This window comes from Mycteria americana, chromosome 1 (genome assembly GCF_035582795.1).
Source record: "Mycteria americana isolate JAX WOST 10 ecotype Jacksonville Zoo and Gardens chromosome 1, USCA_MyAme_1.0, whole genome shotgun sequence".
NCBI classification, from domain to species: domain Eukaryota; kingdom Metazoa; phylum Chordata; class Aves; order Ciconiiformes; family Ciconiidae; genus Mycteria; species Mycteria americana.
In genome coordinates this window covers 89585317-89607236 of record NC_134365.1, presented here as the reverse complement: position 1 = coordinate 89607236, position 21920 = coordinate 89585317, and the positions used below count along the sequence as shown (strand labels likewise).

General features: G+C 46.7%; 2 protein-coding genes across 3 annotated transcripts in view; both read left to right on the top strand.

Moving 5' to 3' along the window:
• Nucleotides 1-7943, top strand: part of CASR (calcium sensing receptor) — a 41361-nt gene extending 33418 nt beyond the window's left edge. Inside the window, exons 5-7 of one of the 2 annotated variants that reach the window (XM_075491785.1) lie at nt 250-271; nt 3435-3566; nt 6493-7943. In XM_075491785.1, coding sequence (XP_075347900.1) covers nt 250-271; nt 3435-3566; nt 6493-7943 — 1605 coding nt within the window. The remainder of the gene's footprint in view (nt 1-249; nt 272-3434; nt 3567-6492) is intronic. The other variant, XM_075491786.1, reaches the window with a different exon arrangement.
• A 4189-nt stretch (nt 7944-12132) lies between these two features.
• LOC142414398 (cystatin-B-like) lies at nt 12133-18532 on the top strand. Its single transcript, XM_075511567.1, has 3 exons — nt 12133-12283; nt 16920-17021; nt 17751-18532. The coding sequence occupies exons 1-3, from the start codon at nt 12218-12220 to the stop codon at nt 17877-17879; spliced, it is 297 nt and encodes a 98-aa protein (XP_075367682.1). The 5' UTR covers nt 12133-12217; the 3' UTR covers nt 17880-18532.
• Nucleotides 18533-21920: the final 3388 nt, after the last annotated feature.

Sequence of the window (21920 nt, the reverse complement as noted above, 5' to 3'; positions counted from 1 at the left end):
CAGCATCTCTGTATCTAGAAGTGTCTCTTTCTGCTCCTAGTTAAATTCACAGCTGTTTCTGCTGGCTTTACCCTCCAAGTCCCAGAGCCATTCACACACCCTTGCTTTGCAAACCAAACAGAACAAGCCCTGTCAATCTGCCCAAGTTAACTTGGACATGGTGCTCAAACAGTAGGACATGCTAGTACCTCCTACCTTTTTTTAATTTACCAGAAGGTGCTTGTTCAGTCTCAAAAGTACGTGATGTAGCCATTGACTTTAGTCAGGCCTAAGTCCTTCTCCACTTGCTCGAGGTGTTAGATCTTTTCAGCATAACTGTATCATCAGTGGCACCCAGGGCTGTGTCTCCCCCGCGTGATGGGAACACGGTTCAGGGATCTCTGGACAAGAGCCAGGTGAGCTGCTGTCATAGCCAGTAGCAGCCCGCTCCAGCCTAGACAGAAACCCCGGCTCCTGGAGGGCATACTGAGTGAGCATCTGGCTTGTGGCCTGGGAGGTGAAACAGGGAGTATTAGCTTAGAAATGTCACTGCCAGGCCCCACTGCAATGTTTAGACGTGTTAAATCAGCACCTGATTAATGAACGAGGCAATTCACTTCCAGGTGATTATTCACATTTGCTGACAGATCAGGTAACTGCTTCTGCAGTAGCTACACTTGCCTAATACATTTACACCATCAGTTAAGCCTTACCTTTACTCCAGATACCCCAGCTTCACTTATGGTTTAAATCCAGAGCTCTCTGAAGGAGGCATAGGTCAGGCAGAGCATCCTGCCACAGAAATACTGAGCTCAGGCTTTTCTAAGCCCAGCTGGAGACTCTGACCTCAAACTACAAATGGAATTAAAACCCCCTGATATTCTAACTCCTTCTTCTGATCATTGCAAATGCCACTGGCACCTTTTCCAACAGTTAGGATTTTAGTGGTTTTTACTTAAGCTGAGTAATTTTGTTCTCTTGGCCTAAATTCCTCCAACAGTGCAATATTTATCTTCATACTCTGTCCTAAACTGTTATAAATGTGACTGGATGTTGCTGAGTGTCATGCCAGGGCATGTAAATTGTGTGCCATTGGAGGGGTTTGTGATCTCTATGTCTGTTGCAGCTTTCTTTCCAGTTTATAGAGTTTGAATTTCTTCCAAATAAAAGGCTCTGCTTAAAGAGAGTAGCCAGTACTTCACTCACTGAAGCCTTCCGTGCCTCTGTCATCCTCAAAAAAGATTAAATGTAGTTAATTTTAACACAGGAACTTCAGCATTAGCCAGACTGTCAAATGAACAACTTAAAGAGTAGGTAAGATAGACAGATTCATTTTGGCAGAACTTGATGAAATTCCCCACAGAATACTTAAGAAGGCAGCCAAAGCAATTTAAAAAGTACTAGCAATTCATCTTTGAGAAATGTGGAGGATAGGTGATGTCTCAAAGGATTAGAGGAGGGTAATCGTAATACCTGTTTTTAAAAGCAGATATATGAGAGCCAAAGGAATTACACACAACTGAGCGAAGCTTCAGTAACCTAAAAGATTTGATAAAAAAAATTATTAAACAGTTTATAAACACTCAGAGGATAATAAACTGATAAGAAAAAGCCAGCATGGATTTGTCAAGATGAAATCATGCCGAACCAATTTAATTTTCCTCCTTGGAAGCTCAATCAGCTTAGTAGATAATGGGGAAGCAGTGCATGACTTCTGTCGGGCCTTTGATTCAGCCCTGTTCAAAATCATCAGTGGCACTCTAGGGAAAGACAGTCTAGACTGATGAAATCCTCTTGGTGGATGCACTTCCTGCTGAAAGACTGTCCCAAGGAACAGGTATTAACAGCACACCGTATTAACAGCAATAGGTATTAACAGCAAAGAGTACTTCAAGTGGGGAGCTGCAGGGATTTGCCCTGGATGTGTGTCTGTCCAATTAATTATGCAATCTTGATTAATAGCTTAGAAACAGTGTTCCCAAACTGTGCTGCAGCTATACTTCAGAATGATAGGCAACGGCGACCACTCTCAGCTGCCCACAAATACCTGAGCTACAAAATGGGCATCTCCGCATAGGAGTTGCCACTACTGAGGGTTTGCTTACCCTGTGACTGAGGTTGATGCCTGCACACAGGCAATTTCCAAACCACACTCTGGACTCACTGCCTAAATGCATCCACACAGGAGCTTCCTGGAGATCAGCAGGTTAGCAGCACTTGGGTTTGGCAACAGGATAAGTGAGGAAATTAAAGGGTTCAGACAGGGTTCAGATCCTACAGTGAGGGACAGGGAAGAAGGGGATGGAGGTTCATTCCTTTCCACATAGCAGCAAAACTCCAAAAAGGTGAAGGGAGGCTTCCAACCAGAGCAGCCCTTAGGTATGTACAGATCATGGCACTTTGCTGGCGATGGAAAGTGTGGGTTTAACTCCCCTGAGCTGAGAAAGCCATTTTCTCTGTTAGTTCTCTTTCCTTAATTTACTTGGGAAAAGGTGAGCTCAACCTCAGGTCGTGCTTCTGTGTAAAAAAGGCCCAGACTTCCACTTATTGTGCTGAACTCCCTGTTGTCAGTATGCATTAAGCATGCAGTGAGAATGCCTGTGCGACCACTCGCTGCCAGGATATGACCATGCTCAGGTGGGCTCATGAGCAGCATAAATGCACAGCCAGCAGGTGACGCAGCTCATCATTTGCAGCAGCAGAAGTCTGGAAGCCTGAGTAACCTTTCTGATGGAAGTTCAGGAGCATCAGCAGTGAGCTGTGGGCTTTACAGGTCCTTCCATGGATTTAGACATAGAAGACCTAAGGTCTACTTCGTGCGGAGGTGTCCTTTTTTGGATCTCCATACAGCTGCTGATTTGCATCTTTAGATGCCCAGTGTTCTAAAAACAGGGCCTTCCTCTCTTTCATATGAACACTTCTCTTGTTTAGTTAATTTACCTTTTATGTTTCTGGGTTGGAGAGGGTCTTCAGGAGAACAGGAGGAAGTGGACTTCAAGGAACTGTTGTAATTCCCCATAAATCATTAGCAGTCAATATGCAATATATGGGATTGGGGATCAGCAGTCAGAGCCCATCATCTCCAAGGCTGACTCAAATTCCTGCCAGTAGAGATTGATTGTCTTTTCTTTTAACCATCTAATGACTGTTTTCTGGTACATGTATGATGGGTCACATACAAGCTTGCAGTGCCCACAACCCAGTAGAGATTACAGAGATCCATTGATCCTCCCTACCATCCCTTGATGTGATCCTTCAAACAAATATCACTGCAGTGGGTTGGGGAAGGACTATTGTACAAGATGTGTCTGTTCTGTGGAAAGAATAAGTGAGCCTCTGAGGCCCTCCGTCCAGCATGCTAATCAAGCAATAACACCCGTGGAGTAAGGCCAAGGTCCTGCTGCAGGAAGGCTGTATGTGGGGTACTGCCACCATTAACTATCCTTGGGCTCTCTTCTTGCAGGTGCCTTTCTCTAACTGCAGCAGGGATTGCCTCCCGGGCACCAGGAAGGGCATTATTGAGGGAGAGCCCACCTGCTGCTTCGAGTGCGTGGACTGCCCCGACGGGGAGTACAGTGATGAAACAGGTAATACCCACAGAGCTGCTTCAGGGTTTGCAGAGGACCATGTGAGCCCTCTGGGCATCACCTGCAGTTGTGCTGAAGTCGATTCCCTGCAGTGCTGAGCTGGAGGCTGCTCTGCCATGAGGCTTCACAGAAAGTCTGGAGGGACTTTTGAAAAGCTTACAGGAGTTGAGTCCTGTGGTCCTCAGGTCCTGTCTTCAGCTAAGTCTGCTTGTCCCTTCTGCTCTGAGTTATGAAAATTAAGGCAGAGAACGTGAAAAAGGACTTGCATATCAGAATTCTCTCAGGCAGCCACAAGCAAACTCCCTTGCACTGTAGCACTAGCTTTTGTTCCTCCAAAAGCCTGGAGGAAGGAGACACTCTCTACCCTAATCCTAAATTCTGTAGTTATCTGTCTGCTTTTCCTCATGTTGTCAGGGGTTTATTTCATGCTCTACAAAGAAATAAAGTCCATTCCATCCCTGACTTCACAAGCAGAGAATAATATTTCCCTTTATGGGGTCACCAACCACAGCTTCTGTTGAGCACTGGCACTGCAAGAGACCAGAATCTCTGGGTCCTATCAAACACCCATGTACATCTTTTTTGTTGGTTTCAGTAAGCTCCAGGGAGCTTGGATCAAGCTGCTCAGGTTCTGCAGTGGAGGGAAAAGGTAACCTCAGTTTTAAAGTTGGTTGAAAAATTCTGAATTTCCAACACCATTAGCGCTTCCTCAGTGTTGGGCATACCCAGGGTAATGAAGGCAGGTAAATCCTTTCAGAACAGCAGTCCCCTCCACACTGCAGAGCGCTCAGGATCTTCTCACACCCTCTCCAGCAGCACTGGTCCCAGCACATGCTGCAGACCACCTTGCCTGAGATGAAACCTTCAGTAAACTGCTTGCAAGACTGAATAAGTGTACTCCTTTGGGAGACTCTAATTTGCATCCTATCAGACAGGAATGATGATTTTTTTAGCATGAACATATAGTACTACAGGATGCTTGGGAGCAGCATTTTCAAATTAAATAGAAGCAATTCTGGTCATGTGGGTCTTTCGGTGTTTTTCACAGGATTTTGAGAGCTGGTACTGGTGTGCTGGTGAAATTTGTGGGGCTGAGGGAGCAACTGCCTTCTGACTCCACAGTTTCCTGCTGCGATTTCAGCTGACAGTAATGCTCTTTATTTCCTGTGCTTGCCAGTTTTATAGGCTTAGAGAGCAGTTTTACAACCAGTCTCATTCAGCTGAGACAGTGATGCTACCAAAGGAGACAATCTGTCATGTCCTCTCCCAGCTGTTTGCTCCCACTCTTTGTCTGGGAGCAGTGCTGGTACTCATGCAACCACAGAGCGAGTTGGATCAGGTCTCTGGTCTTTCTAAAACAAACTCTTGGCAGGTTGAGTTTTCAGCTAGAACGAGAAGCTGCATGACTTATAGTGCTAACAGAAAGGAGGGGGCGGGAATGAGCAGCCTTGGGGGAGGAGGGAGGTCTGGTTTACTCCCTTCAGTGGCAGGATGGTCTCTAAGTCAGCTCAAGAGACAGTGAAAGCACTTCTTTAGGATGCAGTGCTAAATAGCTGCCCCTGTCTCTGGTAGAGGCAGTTGAATTCCCTGCTATATGAAGTTAGCTCTGCCTTGCCTGCAGTTTGCAATAGGTTTCCAGGTAAAAGGCAGAAGCTGTATGGATGTAAATGAAATGACATGTGGTGATGGGAGCTTCTGACTGAGCTTTTGCATCTAGCACAAGTTTTTCACATGAACAGCTTAGGTGAGGCAACCAGTCATTAGGAAAGCAGTATCATATCAGGTCACAGATGCTCCCTTCAACCACCCCTCCAGAACAAGAGAACTTGAAATCCTCCACCCTTGTTAGATGAGCATTCCTGGCTTTCTCATTGGCATCAAGCTCTGCTCTGGGAGCTATGCTCCGAGTCTTTGTCTGTGCTCAGGTGCAAAGCTCAGAAGGAGGTTGCTGCTAAAGGGGTTTTCTGAATGTTTGTTCCCAGAACTCACTGCAGCCCATTGCTATTCCAGTGGGATCTCAAAGGCTGAGGTAGGTTATGACTTCCAACTCACTGCTCTCAACCCCTTTCCACTGCCATCAAGGGAGTCATGACCCTCCCCACTGGAGCACAAGACGCATTTGGCTCCAAGAAGAAGAGCAGAAGCAGCAGGTCCTTGCCTTTTGATCATGGCAGCCATTGGAAACATATGTTGCAATCCCAGTAGGTACTGGGATGCCATCCCAGTTTCATGTAGAGGAAAGAGATGGAGGCACCAATTTTCCCTTTGCAAGTATCAGTGGGATGCTTTGCTGGGTGTGGGGAGAGTGATATCCTTAAGACACATCTTCCCCTGATGTTCCAGCATGAAATGAGAGTGTGCTGGGAGTCAGGGGCATTGCCTGCCTTCAGGGCAGTTTAAACTGAGCAATTTAAACACTTCTAAGACTCGCCCCCATGGAATACAAAATAGGCTCTCAAAGCACTTAAGGAGGCAAGCATGTTTTTAATTTTCTCTGTAGTAGAGACAGGCAGGATGTTTCAAATTATTATAAAAGTGTGAGAGGTATGAAGGCAGACAGAAGTAGATGATAAAAATGAAGTAACAAGAAAGAGAGAGGGACAGAGCCTGTGTAACAACCGACACCAATCAAAGTTTGCAAAGGTTTGCCAAGAAATGGATTCCAAAAACATGAGTGCAAGGGCAGGACTTTTTTTAAGCTGGAACTAAGTATGCTTTGTGTTTTGCTATATAGCCTGAGGGAGGCTGGTTGTTTCAGTGTAAAATGCTCTTAGAGACCAACATATGATTCTGGGAATCTGCAGGCACCTGAAGGGAACACCCCATGTATTTAAGGTGAAGACCAGTGCATAGCTGCATTATGTCATCCCACATTTCAGCCTGTCATTCTGACAAGCCTTCTCTCTCTCTGTCACTCTTTTTTCAGATGCAAGTGCCTGTGACAAGTGCCCTGAGGATTACTGGTCCAATGAGAACCACACGTCCTGCATCCCCAAGCAGATAGAGTTTCTGTCTTGGACAGAGCCCTTTGGGATCGCTCTGACTCTCTTTGCTGTGCTGGGAATTTTCCTGACTTCTTTTGTCCTGGGAGTCTTCACCAAATTTCGCAACACGCCCATCGTCAAGGCCACAAACCGGGAGCTGTCCTACCTCCTCCTCTTCTCCTTGCTCTGCTGCTTCTCCAGCTCATTGTTCTTCATTGGCGAGCCCCAGAACTGGACTTGCCGTCTGCGGCAGCCAGCTTTTGGCATCAGCTTTGTCCTCTGCATCTCCTGCATCCTGGTGAAAACCAATCGTGTCCTGCTGGTCTTCGAGGCAAAGATCCCCACGAGCCTCCACCGAAAGTGGTGGGGCCTCAACCTCCAGTTCCTCCTGGTCTTCTTGTGCACATTCGTGCAGATTGTCATCTGTGTGATTTGGCTCTACACGGCCCCGCCATCCAGTTACAGAAACCATGACCTGGAGGATGAGATTATCTTCATCACCTGCCACGAAGGCTCCCTGATGGCCCTCGGCTTCCTCATTGGCTACACCTGCCTCCTGGCAGCCATCTGCTTCTTTTTTGCCTTCAAGTCTCGAAAGCTACCTGAGAACTTTAACGAGGCCAAGTTCATCACCTTCAGCATGCTGATCTTCTTCATTGTCTGGATATCCTTCATCCCTGCTTACGCTAGCACATATGGCAAGTTTGTCTCTGCTGTGGAGGTGATTGCGATACTGGCTGCCAGCTTTGGGCTCTTGGCCTGCATCTTCTTCAACAAAGTCTACATCATCCTCTTCAAGCCCTCCCGCAACACAATTGAGGAGGTGCGCTGCAGCACAGCTGCCCACGCTTTCAAGGTGGCTGCCAGGGCCACGCTGAGACGGAGCAACGTGTCACGCAAGCGCTCCAACAGCCTGGGGGGCTCCACTGGCTCCACCCCTTCCTCCTCCATCAGCAGCAAGAGCAACCATGAAGACCCTTTTCCTCTACCGGCCTCCGCTGAGCGGCAGCGCCAGCAGCAGCGTGGGTGCAAGCAAAAAGTCAGCTTTGGGAGCGGCACAGTCACCTTGTCGCTGAGCTTTGAGGAGCCGCAGAAGAACGCTATGGCTAACAGGAACGCCAAGCGCAGGAACTCCCTGGAGGCCCAGAACAGCGACGACAGCCTGATGCGCCACCGGGCCCTGCTTCCCCTGCAGAACAGTGAGCCCCTCAGCGCTGAGCCTGGCTTCCAGGCAGCTTCCAGCCCCGAGACCAGCTCACAGGAGTCAGTGGTGGAAGACAGCAAAGAAGAGGTACCAAGCCCTGAGGCGGAGCCTTCCCTGCCATCGGCTAACTCCCGAAATTTTATAGGCACTGGAGGTGGCTCTGTCACAGAGAACATGGTACATTCCTAACAAAAGAAGATTGTGAAAAGCACACCAGCCCCCAAGAGGAACTTGCTCACCTCTTGCTTCTGAATGGGAAAGACAACAGAGACACACTCCTGTGACACAGCTCCACCACACCTCACTGTTAGCACCGGCAGGGTAACACACCTGCCTCCAGAGGAAGGACTGTGTCTGGGGAGCCTTGGACTGAATTTGCCTTTGCTTTATTGAAATCAGGACATCTCAGAAGGACAAGTGAAGATCACCTCTGGTGGGGCTTAAGCAGAAGTCTGCATGCTGCCTTGCCTCCATAAGCTTTTCCTGCCAGACTGCAACTCAGCTGACTGTGGGAGGCACTAGGCAATTCCACTATACTCTGCTTTTACATTTATGTATAATATTCCTCTTTCCCACTATGTATAATATTCCCTCTTTATCAAGTATATGTGATCTGTAACCATGTACATCAGGACTCTCAGCTCTACAAAAGCAAGGTACACAGTTTCACTTGGGGAAAGCACAGTTGTGGGGCAAATAAAAAAGCCCCCAACATCCTGCATGCTGTGTAGAGCCAAGGGTGTGAACATGTAAAGTATTTAATGAGACAGAGCGCCCTGCTATTTATATTTAGTAATGTCCCAATCTCTCATTTCTGCCCAGCAGGAAATACTGGACAATACTCTTCATAGACTCCATTGCACTAGACCAAGCTACTGGTTCCTACTGGTTTCCTCCAGCTGAGGTAGCTTTAACTCCAGCCTGCCTGCTTTGGTGGAGGGGAAGAACAGCTTGTAAATCCCCCCAGAGAATGTTGCGAGGGCACAATGAGATGTATCCATGATTGATTATGTCGCTAGTAGTTGTATGCTTAACAAAGTATTGCTGCTGTAATATTCCACATGGCATACATGGCTAACCCGTTCACACCATAGTCAGTGTTGTGCTTTGCTATACTAATCTGCCTCACACCTACACAGAGCATTGTGCTAGTTGTGACGATACTGGTGGGCCTGATACAAAGCAAATGAAACAAGGTGAAATGGAGGAGTTAGGGATGGAGAAATAGCCCCCAAATGAGGTAATATGGTTGCAGGTAATGAGGTTGCAGGAGTGGGTGAATATCGGAAGTGGTAGATGACTAGATGAGGAAGACACACAGGCCTGGGCTCTGAGACAGACACACAGACAAATGAGTAAATTGGCTGTGTTTTGGCTCCTATAGGCCACCTACTAGGTTATTTCCCTCCTGGCCCATCTTGAAGAGAAGGCACCTAGAACAAGAAGGGCACACTGTACCTAAAGGGAAACAGTAAGGACTTCAGCAAAGAGCATAGCACAACTTCATTACTCTTGACACTTGTCCCACTCCCCCAAAAGCAGACATAAGTGCCCCTGGTTTTGCAAGGTATGCCTGGTTCTTCTCCATCCATGCTGGAGAGGTTGGAAGTAAGAGAGTCATTAGAAGAGATATTTATTGCAGCCTGATGAGAGAAAAACCACCCCTCAACAGCTTGGCAGGAGGTAGGGTTACGTTGCAGAATTTATTTCCCTCTTCCCAGATCCTGTGTGCAAGAACAAGCATTGACGTGAAGATGTCAGTACCCTCCCTCATCAAACAAGAAGGTAGTCTAGACCACTGTGGAAAGGTAGACGGGCCTGCAGCTTAGTGTGAGCAGAGACAAAAGGACTGTGTGAATGCGTTGAGGAAAATATCACAATTCTATTGTAACTCTTTTTGCTTGGTTGTTCTTTTGCCAGGGCAGGCAAATAAAACTTACAGGTGACATTACTGCATAAAAACTTTGTTTTGCCACCTCTACTTGTTGTTGATGAGGAAGAGGAGTTTTGGCTTAGAAGAAGTGGAAGTCCAGAACCCCAAGGAGCATGCTATCAAGACAAGTTATTTTAACCCTTTTGTTGCTCTGTTACATTCATCTCAGAGTGGGCTCAAATTTTAATTACACCATGTAAGAACCAATCCAACTTTAACTGTAAGGTCTCCAAATTACAATATTTGCTTAAAGCTATGGCACAGCTGGTTAAAAGGAAAAAAAAGAGTTTGTAAACACAAATCCCTGTGGCCACAATTTTGGAAACCACATTCTACCCCTGGACCCAGTGGGTGTTGCTCACTTCTTCTGAAAAACCAGGTCCCTTCCCCAGGCTGACTGTGGCGTCTAGGCTTAATTTAGGGTATGGAATTGAGACCTGTGGTCTCCTGAGTCTAAATGCACAAACGGAGATGAGCACTAGATGGCGGAAAGGGCTAAAAAAAGTACTTCGGTTATAGCCCACACTTCCAAAAATTTCAATAGCCAAATAGTTTTAGTGCTAGTGAATCATTCCTATGGGCCAAAACCAGTACAGTAGCCCCTGAACCGAAGCTGACAGCATTGAAAGCACAGAAGTGCTTAATGAATTAAATGAAAATGATACAGGATACAAACTGAAGACTGTGCATGAACACACAGAATGTGAGAAACAGAAATTCACCACTGGCTGCCTTGTTTGGAGAACAATATTCACTGGCTATGCACATGGTAGATAATGTTGACATCTGGGTGGTTTTCATCCTTTGGGTGGTTTTCATTCTTTAGGTGTTTTTCGTTCTTTACATCTACTTAAAAGGAATTTGTACCCTGGCACATGATGAGGCTCCAACAGCTGCCATAATTTTATAGCAACAGACCAACTGTGCCCAACTTGCTGGGGAACCCCCATCCACCCTCACTGTACACGTACCCTGAGCTCTAAGCCTCAAGCTCCACACACTGTGTGAGAGCCATTGCTACAGCCTATTCTAGTGACACACACACGCTAGATGTAAGGGAAGTTCAGTAAAAAAGGACCCCCCCTCATGAAGGTGATTTGCAACCAAACCTTTTTTCCCATGCATGGAGGAGGGTGTATGTTCTCTGCCAAGTCCAGGAGAAAAAGTTTGCTCAGACACCTGTCCAAAAGCCTGTCTGTGTGTCACACAAGACGATACTGATGAAGACAAGTTGGGTAACATCCTTCTGTTGAAAGCTCAAGCCCAAGAACCTCCACTGGCATGTCCCACCAGAAGTTGCCCACGTGGATGGCTGCCCCATCCCACCCCCCCCATGGCTCAAAAACCTACTGGAAAGCATGTGCCAACCGTGGCGTTTCCTGAACCATCCGGTAGAGAAGCAACAGCAGTGGGGACAGAAGCAAAAAGTGTATCAGCTCTGTGGTGGGATTTCCATTGGCAAACTTGGCTGATGGGCAGGGAACTGTCCCAGTGAACAGCTCGATCCTTTACGCCCACTCTGCTCACAAACCCAGCAGAGCTCTGCCTGCCCAAAGCCCCAGCAGAGCATTTATTTCCTCTGCACAGAGGAGAGATGATACCAGGGGAAAGAAATCCTTCTTCCCCACTCTGTTTCATGCTTCTCACCATGTCCTCTCTACCAGTGCAGGAGGTCCATTCAGTATGCAATACTTGCTGCTGTTAAATTTAGGGTTATATTTACCAAATTAACCAAGGGATGCTGGGAAGTGGGGGTGTGGGGGGTGGTGGTGTAGGTTTTTGTTGTTTTTTTCCAAGGAATCTGGATGTTTAAATTAGGGGGGAAATTTAGCTAAAGACCTGAACATTCAGACTTAAGTCTCACCAGGGGGTTTCTCAAAGGCTGGATAGTTCACCACAGAGGGTTTGCTGGCTAAGGAACAGTAAAATCAGCCTGGGAGAAGGAGCAATGAACATGGTGAATGAGGGAGTCCCACAGATGGAAACTTTCCACACTGCTAAAGCAAACATGTCACATAAGTGACGGCTGCTGGAAAAGGTGTCACACTGGAAAAGAAAAAAGCTGAAGCTCAGGATGGCCCTGTCACAGAGGTCTCTCTCAGAGAAGACTGCAGGCCTCTCACAGAGGTGTCACCTGCTGAGGACAGGCTGCAGACCTTCTGTGGATCATTCTGCAGGCAGCTTTTATTGCAACTCTTGCTTTTAGCTTTTTAATCGGCTAGCAGACTACGGAACGGGAAGCTTTCTGCCAAGCCCGGAGAGCGCTAGTCCCACTGTGCTGTACTAAAATTTCCCCGGCCTAGGCGCCTCCCTGGGGAGATCGCTGCCTCCGCAGCGGTGACAACGTCCGGGCGCTCCCCCCAGCCGCGTCTCAGCTCGGAACACCCACACGCAGGCCTCAGCCCCCGCGCTGGGCTCAGGCCCGTGCCCAGCGCCGCCCCCGCCCGGTCCCGGCCCCCGCCCAGCCCCGGTCCCGCCCCGCCGGCAGGCCCGGCCCCGCGTGAGGGGGAGGACCGGAGCGGCTGCCACCATGTTGTGCGGGGGCACCTCGGCGGCCCGGCCCGCCACCGACGAGACACAGAAGATCGCGGATGAGGTGAGGGGGCCGTGCTGCGCCGGGGCGAGGCCCGGGAGGGACCTCCGGGCCCGGGAAGGGCCTGGCGGCGGGCGCTGGCCGCGCCCGGGGCAAGGCCGCGAGTCCCCCCGTGCCTGGGGCTTCTCCCGCCGGGTCTGTTGGCGGTCTGAGCTTGCCAGTTTGGGCTGGCAGCCGCCAGCTCTCCCTGCGGGCCTGCCCGCCGGGGGTGACGCATCTAAAGGCGGTAGGTTTGAATGCACCGCTCGGGCCCCGTCCCCCGTGCAGGGGATGGCTGGGGGCCCAGGTGTGTTGCTCTGTACAGCTGAACGCGGAGACGCCTTTCCTCCCCCCTCAGTTTAAAAAGCAGGAAGACCGACAAACTGTGGAAATGTAGTGAGCAGTCACTGGCTCTTTGGAGCCCTCCCTGTGCCTGCTTGGCCTTGCGCAGTTTTATTGACTCCAGGCGAAGCAGGTTCAGGATTTTAAGAGGACGTTTTAGAGGGATTCAGAGAGGAACCGTAGACAGCATTGAGTGCTCAGGGACAGCCACAGTGCTTCCAGCTCTGTGCAGGTGATATGCTACCTACCAGCATCAGCGCAGAGCCACCGGGCAGCCAGTGTATGGCCCAGCTCTAAAAGGTTCATTTTTTTGAGCTTGAGGAAGGAGCTCAGGATGTTCTTGCAAAGTGTAAATCTTGTAGCCACTTTTTTTGTTGTTGTTGGAGGAATAAGTAAGAAAACTTCTCTGCTGCTTCTGCTGTTCCCCAAAGCAGAATTGAACTCTAACCACTGCCAGCTCCAGATCCTGATATTACTTAGAGTAACTTAAATTACTGCCCATGGCAATGGGACACATGCTTTTGCTCTAAAAATGCCACTGTACAACTAAATTGTTCTTTCAAAGCACGCGGTCTTGTTTCAGTCATGGGAACTCAAGTTCATTCTGCTTTTTGGTTTTATCAGCTAGGGTGTGACAAGCCAGTGAAGAAAAATCAAGGACAAGCTTCAGCTGCCTATGCGCTTTGTCATTGTCTGGATTTGTTCCCCAGGCTGCAGCAGTTTCTAAACACATACAGAGCACCCAAAGGCACAACAGTCATTGAAATTAAAGTTTAGCTTATAGAATCTGATGATTTTGCATTAAAAATACCAGAAAGAGATGTGCATCTCCTAAGCACTAAACTGAGTTTGCAGTAATGAGTACATTACTGAGAATTGCTGAGTCACAATTATTGTTTTACCTGAAAAGGCCTACGTGTTGTGTTAAAGATAATGTGAGTGTGCAATTAACTTTGTACATGGACTGAAAACTAGATTTGTTTAAAATCCTGAATTTCCATTCTGTGGCAGGCTGCAGTGGTTTGGTAGTCCAAATACAAGATGAAGAGTAAAAACAAAACCCACTTGGATTCAGGCGTGAATAGAATTAACCAAATATCTGGTATTTTCATTTAAATCACCCAAGTATTTCAAAGTTTGTCCAGCTTGCTTTGACTGCCAGCTTAAATTACTTTAATGAAATATACATGGGAAGACACAGAACTGAAATTTGCCCATGCAGTCATATCCATATCTGGATACAGACTGTGAAGGAAACATTAGTTTTCTTAAATCAAGGTAGACTTCTAAAATTACTTCGCTTAAAATAAAATCTTTGTGGAGATTTGTTAGAGCCTGCCAGTTTGCTTGCCATAAATACATTTCCTGTTGCTGCTTTTCCAGTTCTTGCCTCCATTGTATTTATTGTTTCGTAAGAATCGCCGCGATGGCTGAACATCGCTCAGATTTGTGGCCCTGGCAAGTACTGCTGCTCACCCAGAGCAGGTACAGTGTGAGACAGAGCAGGACAGCTTCCCTCCAACTGTGTCTCTGGCTTAGGAATCCCATAGGAACTGCCTCTCCATGGCAAGGATTTCTGCCCAGGCCTGTTCAGCCCTTGGCTTCTCACTGGCAGCTGCGGCAGAGGTTAGTCAGGGTGATTTCAAACCATCTGCTTTTTAGTAACTGCTCTGGGAGTAAGCAAACAGGCCATGCAGAACAGCAAAGAGCCTTCAGGGCATGATAATTTGCAGCCTTGTGATTGAATCGCAGATTGTTTGGGTGGGAAGGGACTGCACCTCCTGCTGAGCACAGGGTCAGCAGACCCGGCCTGCTCGAGGCTTTGCCCAGTCGGGTCTTGAAAACCTCTGAGGATGGAAACTGCACAATTTCTCTGGGCAGCCTGCTGTACTGCTGGAGTGTCCTCAGGGGAAAAGTTTTTCCTTGTATCCAGTGTGAACCTCCAATTTCAATTTATGACCATTGGGTCTCATTCTTCTGCCCGTCAGTAAAGAGCCTGGCTTCTTGTAAGTACTGGAGAGCTTTCCTCAAAGCCTTCTCTTCTCCAGGCTGAGCAGGCTCATTTTCTTCCTCTACTCACAGCATGAGTGCTCCAGCCATCTGACCTCATGGTGGCCCTCCGCTGAGCTCACTACAGTTTATTGACATCTTTCTTGTACTGGGGCCCCAAAACTGAACACAGTATTTCATATGTGCTCTAACAAGTGCCAAGTAAAGGGCAATAACTGCTTGCCTCTCTCTTCTGGCTAGGCTCCTGCTCATGCAGCCCAGTATGCTGTTACCTTCATTACCACCAGGGCACAGTGCTGGCTCTTGTTTAGTGCACTGTCCACCAGGACCCCCAGATCTAGACAGTGATTGTGAAATAGCAGGGTGGGCTGATACCAGGTCTTTCAGAGAGTATTCTCTCTGGACTCTCCCTCGCCATACTGAATCAGGATGCCCATTTGCCACGTGCTGTGGTGAGTCACTGCCACAATAACACCCTGACGAGCTTGCAGCTGCATGCGACTCTGAGCTGTCTGCAGTCATGGAGCCCAGTGTTCAGCTTTCTGGTAGAAATACAAAATGTGCTGAGCTGGGGCAGTTTTGAGACCTAAGAAACCAACCTGGCACAGGTTTGCTAAAGGAGCATGGGACAGGATAGGGTCAGTGGGATACTTATGTCCACCTTCTCCCCTGCTTCTTAAAATTTGTAATGGTAGCTCTAGTGATGGAAGCTGAAACCACTTGCTCCATCCTCTGACTTAGGGGAAGGGGAGGAGAGAGGACTGAATCACTGTGCTTTCTGGGGCTGTGCCCTTTCTTGCATCCTAGAATACAAAGTTGTTGAGTGCACTTTGATTTCCTTATGGCAAAAACATATGTAGAAAAGGATCCAAACATCGTTATCTTACTTTTGACGTACTGTTCATAGCCTGGAAGAAGTGTAGAGGTGTTACCTCTGAGAGAAGATGTGCAGTATGGTCATGGCTCCCAGGGACAGGATGGTCACTGATGAGCTTCTTGGAAAGGCACCAGAGTTTGGTCCTGCACCTTCTCAGTGCTGGAGAGGTGGGAGAACATACCCTGTTGCAGGAATTGTTTCTGTTCCTACTTCACCTAGAGCACCTGAGCAGTGGCAAACTGGCACTTGGTTTTCCCCCAAACAAGTAGGTGGGATTCAGGCACGAGAGCAAATGTATTTATTCTCCTTGAATTTAGGAAGAAGGGGAAGTACACCATATAGCTGGAAAGAGAAAATCTGCTTACTGCTGGTACTGTTGCACTGGGAGTGGAGGGAGAGCTACATGATGAGCTGAGTGGGGGCAATTTTGAGACCTAAGAGCCAACGTTGCACAGGGCATAGGATTGCTAAAGGAGCACGGGACAGGATAGGGTAAGGCCTGGGCAGAACTGCGCTTGCAGCAAAGACTCCAAGACTAGTTAATATTGCCCTTGTAAACAAAGCCTGAAATCTTCTGTTTTCCTGACCAAGAATTCTACTGTATAGCCATGATGTTCTAGAGAGCCAAGTGTGGGAAAGAAGAGCTGCAACTCATATGAGTTCATGCCTCCCTCTGGGGTATTGGGCAAGTTATTATGACTTCTTGAGCACTGGTTTTACACTCTGGACATGGGGATGATAACTCAAAAGGCTTTATGGTTCAATTATTTTTTGGAAAATGTTTGCAATTTGAAAACATGACAGATTCCAGCAGACGTGCTGGAAGAACTGTCAAATAAGTGTTGTAAAACCTCAGGCTTGGGTAGTTTGCTTTCAAAGCATGATTTTTGGATGTCTGTCTGTTCTGTGATGCTAGGTCTGTAATAACTTGTTCTGAAATTGAAAAGGGAGCTAATGCTGAAGACAGCTCTTGTTCTTGTTGTAAGAATTATGTATATTAAAAACTTCTCTTTAAAAATTTAGACCTGTAGTCTTGTGCATGTAGATACCGAACCACTTCATATTTGTTGTTAGATATACAGGACAGAAAGGGAAGCTGAGACATCAATAGAGGAAATAATTTGTCAAAATAAATCTTCTAGAATACCCACACAGTTCTCTGTTGGAGGCTCCAGACTTGGTGTCAGTCTGTGACGACTGAATCACACCACTGTCTTGGCTTTGCTGCCGGTCTAGATTTCTGGTCTTGCTTTAACACGAAATTTAACATTACTTATTTTAATCTTTTAATAACTTGGCAAAGCAGGACCTCTGTGTCTGGGAATTCAGCAGCAGTGACCTGGAGGGTACTGAGGCACACCGATAGTGTGGGCCTTAAGTCCTAAATACTTGATCTTGCATCAGTCTTAAATAATGTATTGTTTCTTTAAGGTGAAACCTCAGCTAGAAGAAAAAGAAGGGAAAACATTTGATGTCTTCACTGCAGTGGAGTTTAAAACTCAGGTGGTTGCTGGAACAAACTACTTCATCAAGGTAAAGGACACTGGGCAATGGGATTTTTAAATTTTTTTTTTAAATTAACATGTATAATACTTGGAATGGTGTTGTTTTTCTTTACTTACCTACAGAGGGAAGCTTATGATTTGGACTTAATAGGAAAAAAATCTGTGCATTAAAAAAAAATCCACCCCTGCACCTCCCAGCCCATTGCCCTGCCTGTACTGAATGGAGATAAGAGTACTTCTCTATTTTCATAATTACTTTTACTTTTCAGTTATTTTGTGAAACTTGGTTTTGGGGATAATTACACATCTGTGATGTTGAGCACTAACATGGCATTAAGTGAAGTCCAGATGTGTAAAGATACAGTGAAGTATCAAACCTGCTCTGACTCTGCCTGTAGTGATGCCACACACAAAACCAAGCAACTGTGATCAAAGCATTGAAGTGCTGCTTGTGCCAGATAAGATTAGAGCATTTTGCATGTATTTAATGTATTAATCACTTCTATGCAACTTCGATTCCCTACCTGTATATTCCCAATCTCAGGCATAGGGAGGATTAACAAGCATGGAAGGATTAGGTGGTATTTCCACAAAGTCATGACTCCCAGTCTGGTTTAAAACAAGATCACACCTCTGGGGTGATGTTTTTTTTACTGCCTCTCTGCTTCTCTGTCCTCAAAATATGCAAATCTACACCATCCTTCCTGCTGAAGGCTGCTGTTACTCCATGGGACTCACTGGTGTTCATGCTTTGCAGATCCATGTTGGCAATGATGAGTTCATGCACCTACGGGTGTTCAGAAGCCTTCCTCACGAGAATAAGCCGCTGAGTCTCCACAGTTACCAGAGCAGCAAGACTAAGCATGATGAACTGGCTTTTTTCTAGCAAGCTTATCTTGCGCATTTTCCTAATGGTTTCTTATGTGCATTTTCTGTAGGCTGCAAAATGTTTATTCCTGTGCCAACAAAGGAGAAAATAAAGTGTCATTTGCCATTCCCTTCCTGTGCAATATCTAAATTTTAGTCACATGGCTCTCCTTTCACCTACACTAATGCAAAACCAAGTAGCTGCACTGACTTCAGTGCAACTTAACTGGAATACTGTGGCTGAGTCCTGTTTGTGGACTTCCTTGGTCTGGAAATTGAAAGGGGAGTGGCACTCATGTATTTACAGCAAGGAGCAAGAGGAAAATTTGAATCTTTTCTGTGCTATTTTGCAACTGTGAATATATGTGTAGATTTAAATTGTACTATGTATTTTATTGGCAAAGACCTGAAGAGAGACTTGAGCTGAAGTGATTTTGAAAGCAAGAGAAGGAGGAGGATTATAGTCTTTTGAAACAAACATTCCCTTGGTAATCATATTTATCATCTTGCAGCAGTAGGATATAATGTCCAGTAGAGGGTATATGAGTTTAAAAAAAAAAAAACAACCAAAACTTGCTTATTTTCTGAGTCCTAAGGAAAAAGTCCTGGAAAGGAACTTAAGCTGGACAAGCATTTCTGCATTAATAACAATAAATATTTCTCTTGAATTGAGATGGCATATTGTCTGTTGTTTCACTGTTCTCTTTACTGGTTTTCAATATTGGTTATGTTGCTCAGAGTTTTTTTTCGCATGAGTTTTTCATATTCCAGATAACCTTATGTTTATTCTATGTTTTAATTAAAATACTTTATTTTAATCTGGTGAGGGGCAAGAAAGGCAACAAGAGAAGCTTCTGTGCATATATCAGCAGCAAAAGGAATACTAAGGACAATGTGGGCCCTCTGTGCTCAGTGGAGCAGGGGACCTGCTGATGGAGGACACAGAAATAGCTGAGGCACTCGATGCTGCCTTGGTCTCAGCCTTTACTGGTAGGACTTGCCTTCAGGAATTCGAGGTCCCTAAGATGAGTGGGAAAGTCTGGAGAAAGAAAGCCTTCCCTCAGCAGAGCTGGATCAGGTTAGGGGAACACTTAAACAAACTGGACTTAGACAACGCTGTGGCACTTGAGGGGATACACCTGTGGATGCTTAGGGAGCTGGCCAATGTCACTGCAAGGCCACACTCAATACCCTTTGAAAGGTCATGGGCATTGGGAGAGGTTCCTGAGGACTGGAAGAAAGAAAATGTCGCTCCTGTGTTCAGGAAGGGCAAGAAGGAGAATCTGGAGCACTACAGGCTCATCAGCCTCAACTCAGTCCCTGGAAAGGTGATGGAGCAAATAATCCTGGAAGCCATTTCCAAACACATTAAGGACAAGAAGGTGAGTGCAAGTAGTCAGCATGGATTTACAAAGGGGAGATCATGCTTAATCGATGTGATTGATAGCCTGCTACAGTGAGATAAATATCTTGGCAGATGAGAGAAGAGCTGTGGATGTTATTTACCTTGGCTTTAGTAAGTCTTTTGATACTGTCTTCCATAACATCCTCATAGACAAACTATGTGCTAGATAAGTGGACTGCAAACTAGCTGAAGTGCTGTGCTCAAAAGTTTAGCAGCACATAGTCTATTTAGAGGCCAGTCTCTAGTGGTGGCCCTAGGGGTCAATATTTGGACCAATACTGCATAACATCTTCATTTAATGACCTGGATGATGGGACTTGGTGCACCCTCAGCAGGTTTGCAGATGACAGAAAACCGAGAGGAGTGGCTGCTACACTGGATGGCTGTGCTGCTGTTCAGAGGGATGTCAACAGGCTGGAGAAACAAGCAGATGGGCACCTCACAACTGTCAACAAGGGGAGAAGCACAGTCCCGCACCTGGGAAGGAATAACCAGTACAGACTGGGCCCATGTGGCCGGAAAGCAGCTCTGCAGAAAAGGACCTGGGAGTTGTCCTGTTGGACTCCTTCCAGCAAAGGTGGCCAGGGATATCCATGGGCTGCATTAGGAAGAGCATCGCCAGCAGATTGAGAGGCCATTCTTCCCCCCCATTCAGCACTGATGAGCCTACAGCTGGAGTGCTGTCCTCTGTTCTGGGCTCCCCAGTACAAGGCAGGCACGGATGTACCAGAATGAGTCTACCAAAGGGCCACCAAGACAATTAAGTGATTGGAGCATCTGACTTAAAAAGAGAGGCTGAGAAAGCTGGTCTTGTTCAGCCCTGGGAAGACAAGGTGAAGGGGGAGGCAGTAAAGAGCCAGGTTCTTCTCAGTAGTGCTCAGTGCAGTGAAAGGGCAAGAGGCAATAGCCACAAAGTAAAAAAAAAAATTTACATATATTTATATGTAAATTCCATGTAAATATAGGGGGAAAACCCCCCCTTTTTTTCCCTTTAACAATTGCAAGGGTGGTCAAACGGGACCAAGTTGCCCAGAGAGGCTGAGGAGGCTCCATCGATGGAGAGCACCAAAATTCTAACTGCACGTGGTCCTTAGCCACCTGGTTTAGTTGACCTTGCTTTGAGCAGAGGGGTTGGACACTATGATCTCCAGCAGACCCTTCCAGCTACAACCAGTCTGTGATTTTTTATTTTTTTTTTTAAATTTGTGTATTTACGTAAGTATTGCTATTTATACCTGCTCAGAAAATTTTGTAGCCAGGCTTGGAAATTTTGGTGTTGGTCTTGTGTAATTTGGGAGTTGGACAGGGATTGCTGCACTCTGAACTGAGGGGAAACAGCCCACTTCTAGCTGACACTGCTACATGTCCTTGGCCACAGACTGAAGAAACCACAAGCAGCTCTGAGAGGAGAGGGCATGGTGAACTTAGATGCGCTTTACTGGGCTTTTTGTTGCAGGCATGCTCTGTGTATTTAACACAGAGCACTGTGTATGTAACACTATGTCTTCGTTGCTTAGAAGGCGCATGTTCTGTCTCTTGGTTATTGGGGGGGGACTTACATGCTTTTGCTCATATCAGCCCAACGAGTCCATGTTGTGTGTCCCCCCTCCCCCCGTATGGAATAAGGGGAGGAAGTCTGGCTTATTATGGCACTTCTCATTTTGCTAAAATAAAGTGGTTTTGGAGACACAGGGTCTTTTTTGGTGTTGTTAACTCCCCACACTCTGAAGTGTTTTCATGGTTCAAAAAGCTGAGCATTTATTAACATACTCTGCAAGAGGATGTTAGTGTTGATAATGTCAGACTTGCTGCATCTTAAAGATTTGTAACATTGGACTGCAGGATTGAGCTCTTGTGGAAACTATATTAGATGCACAAAGGAAGGACTACTCCCAAAGTCACAGGAGGCCACAGGCTGTCTTCCCACTTTGAGGAATTAAAGCATCTGATCCAGGATACTGGCGTGCAGAGAAATGGGCAGCTGCCGCATTTTTCTAGGCACTATATGCCTGTGACAATTAAATACTTATCCTTCACTATAGCACCAAAACATGAATACAAGCAAGGCATGGCCTGAAACCCATTTACACCTTTAAAGTCTTGCACCTGAGCCCCAGTTCCCTGGCAGGTAATGCAAAGGCATTCCTGAGCAGCTGCTAACAGGAAAGTATTTTCATTGCGGATTGGCCTTGCCTCTACCTTTGTCACCTCAGAGCTCAGCTGAAGACTGCTCTCATTGCAGGTGGCTTTATGCTACCAAAAAAAAAAAAAAAAAAAAAAAGGAAAGGGAATGAGCTCCACAGGTCTCCAGTAAAGCACACTCTCTAAGTCAGGACAGTTGCTCCCTGTTCCCAGGGCTGAATGCTGGGATTCAGCTGTCTCAGCTGTGGCAGGGGGCCCATCCTCCCACTCCTTCAAGTTGCTCATTCCTGCCCCCCACCCTGCTCCCATACAGTGAAGCTGCACTTAGAGGGGGACACAGTTTGGCTTCCCAATTCCCCCGTGCCAGAAGTTATCTATCCATCTCACACACTTTCTGAGGAGTGGCCAATAGCTTGTATTTAATGTACTTAAAGCAAACCCAAGAAGCCACATGCTGAAGTACTTAGCCTGTTAGCCTGAAGTATACTTACAAGACCCAAGTTTTGTCTTCAG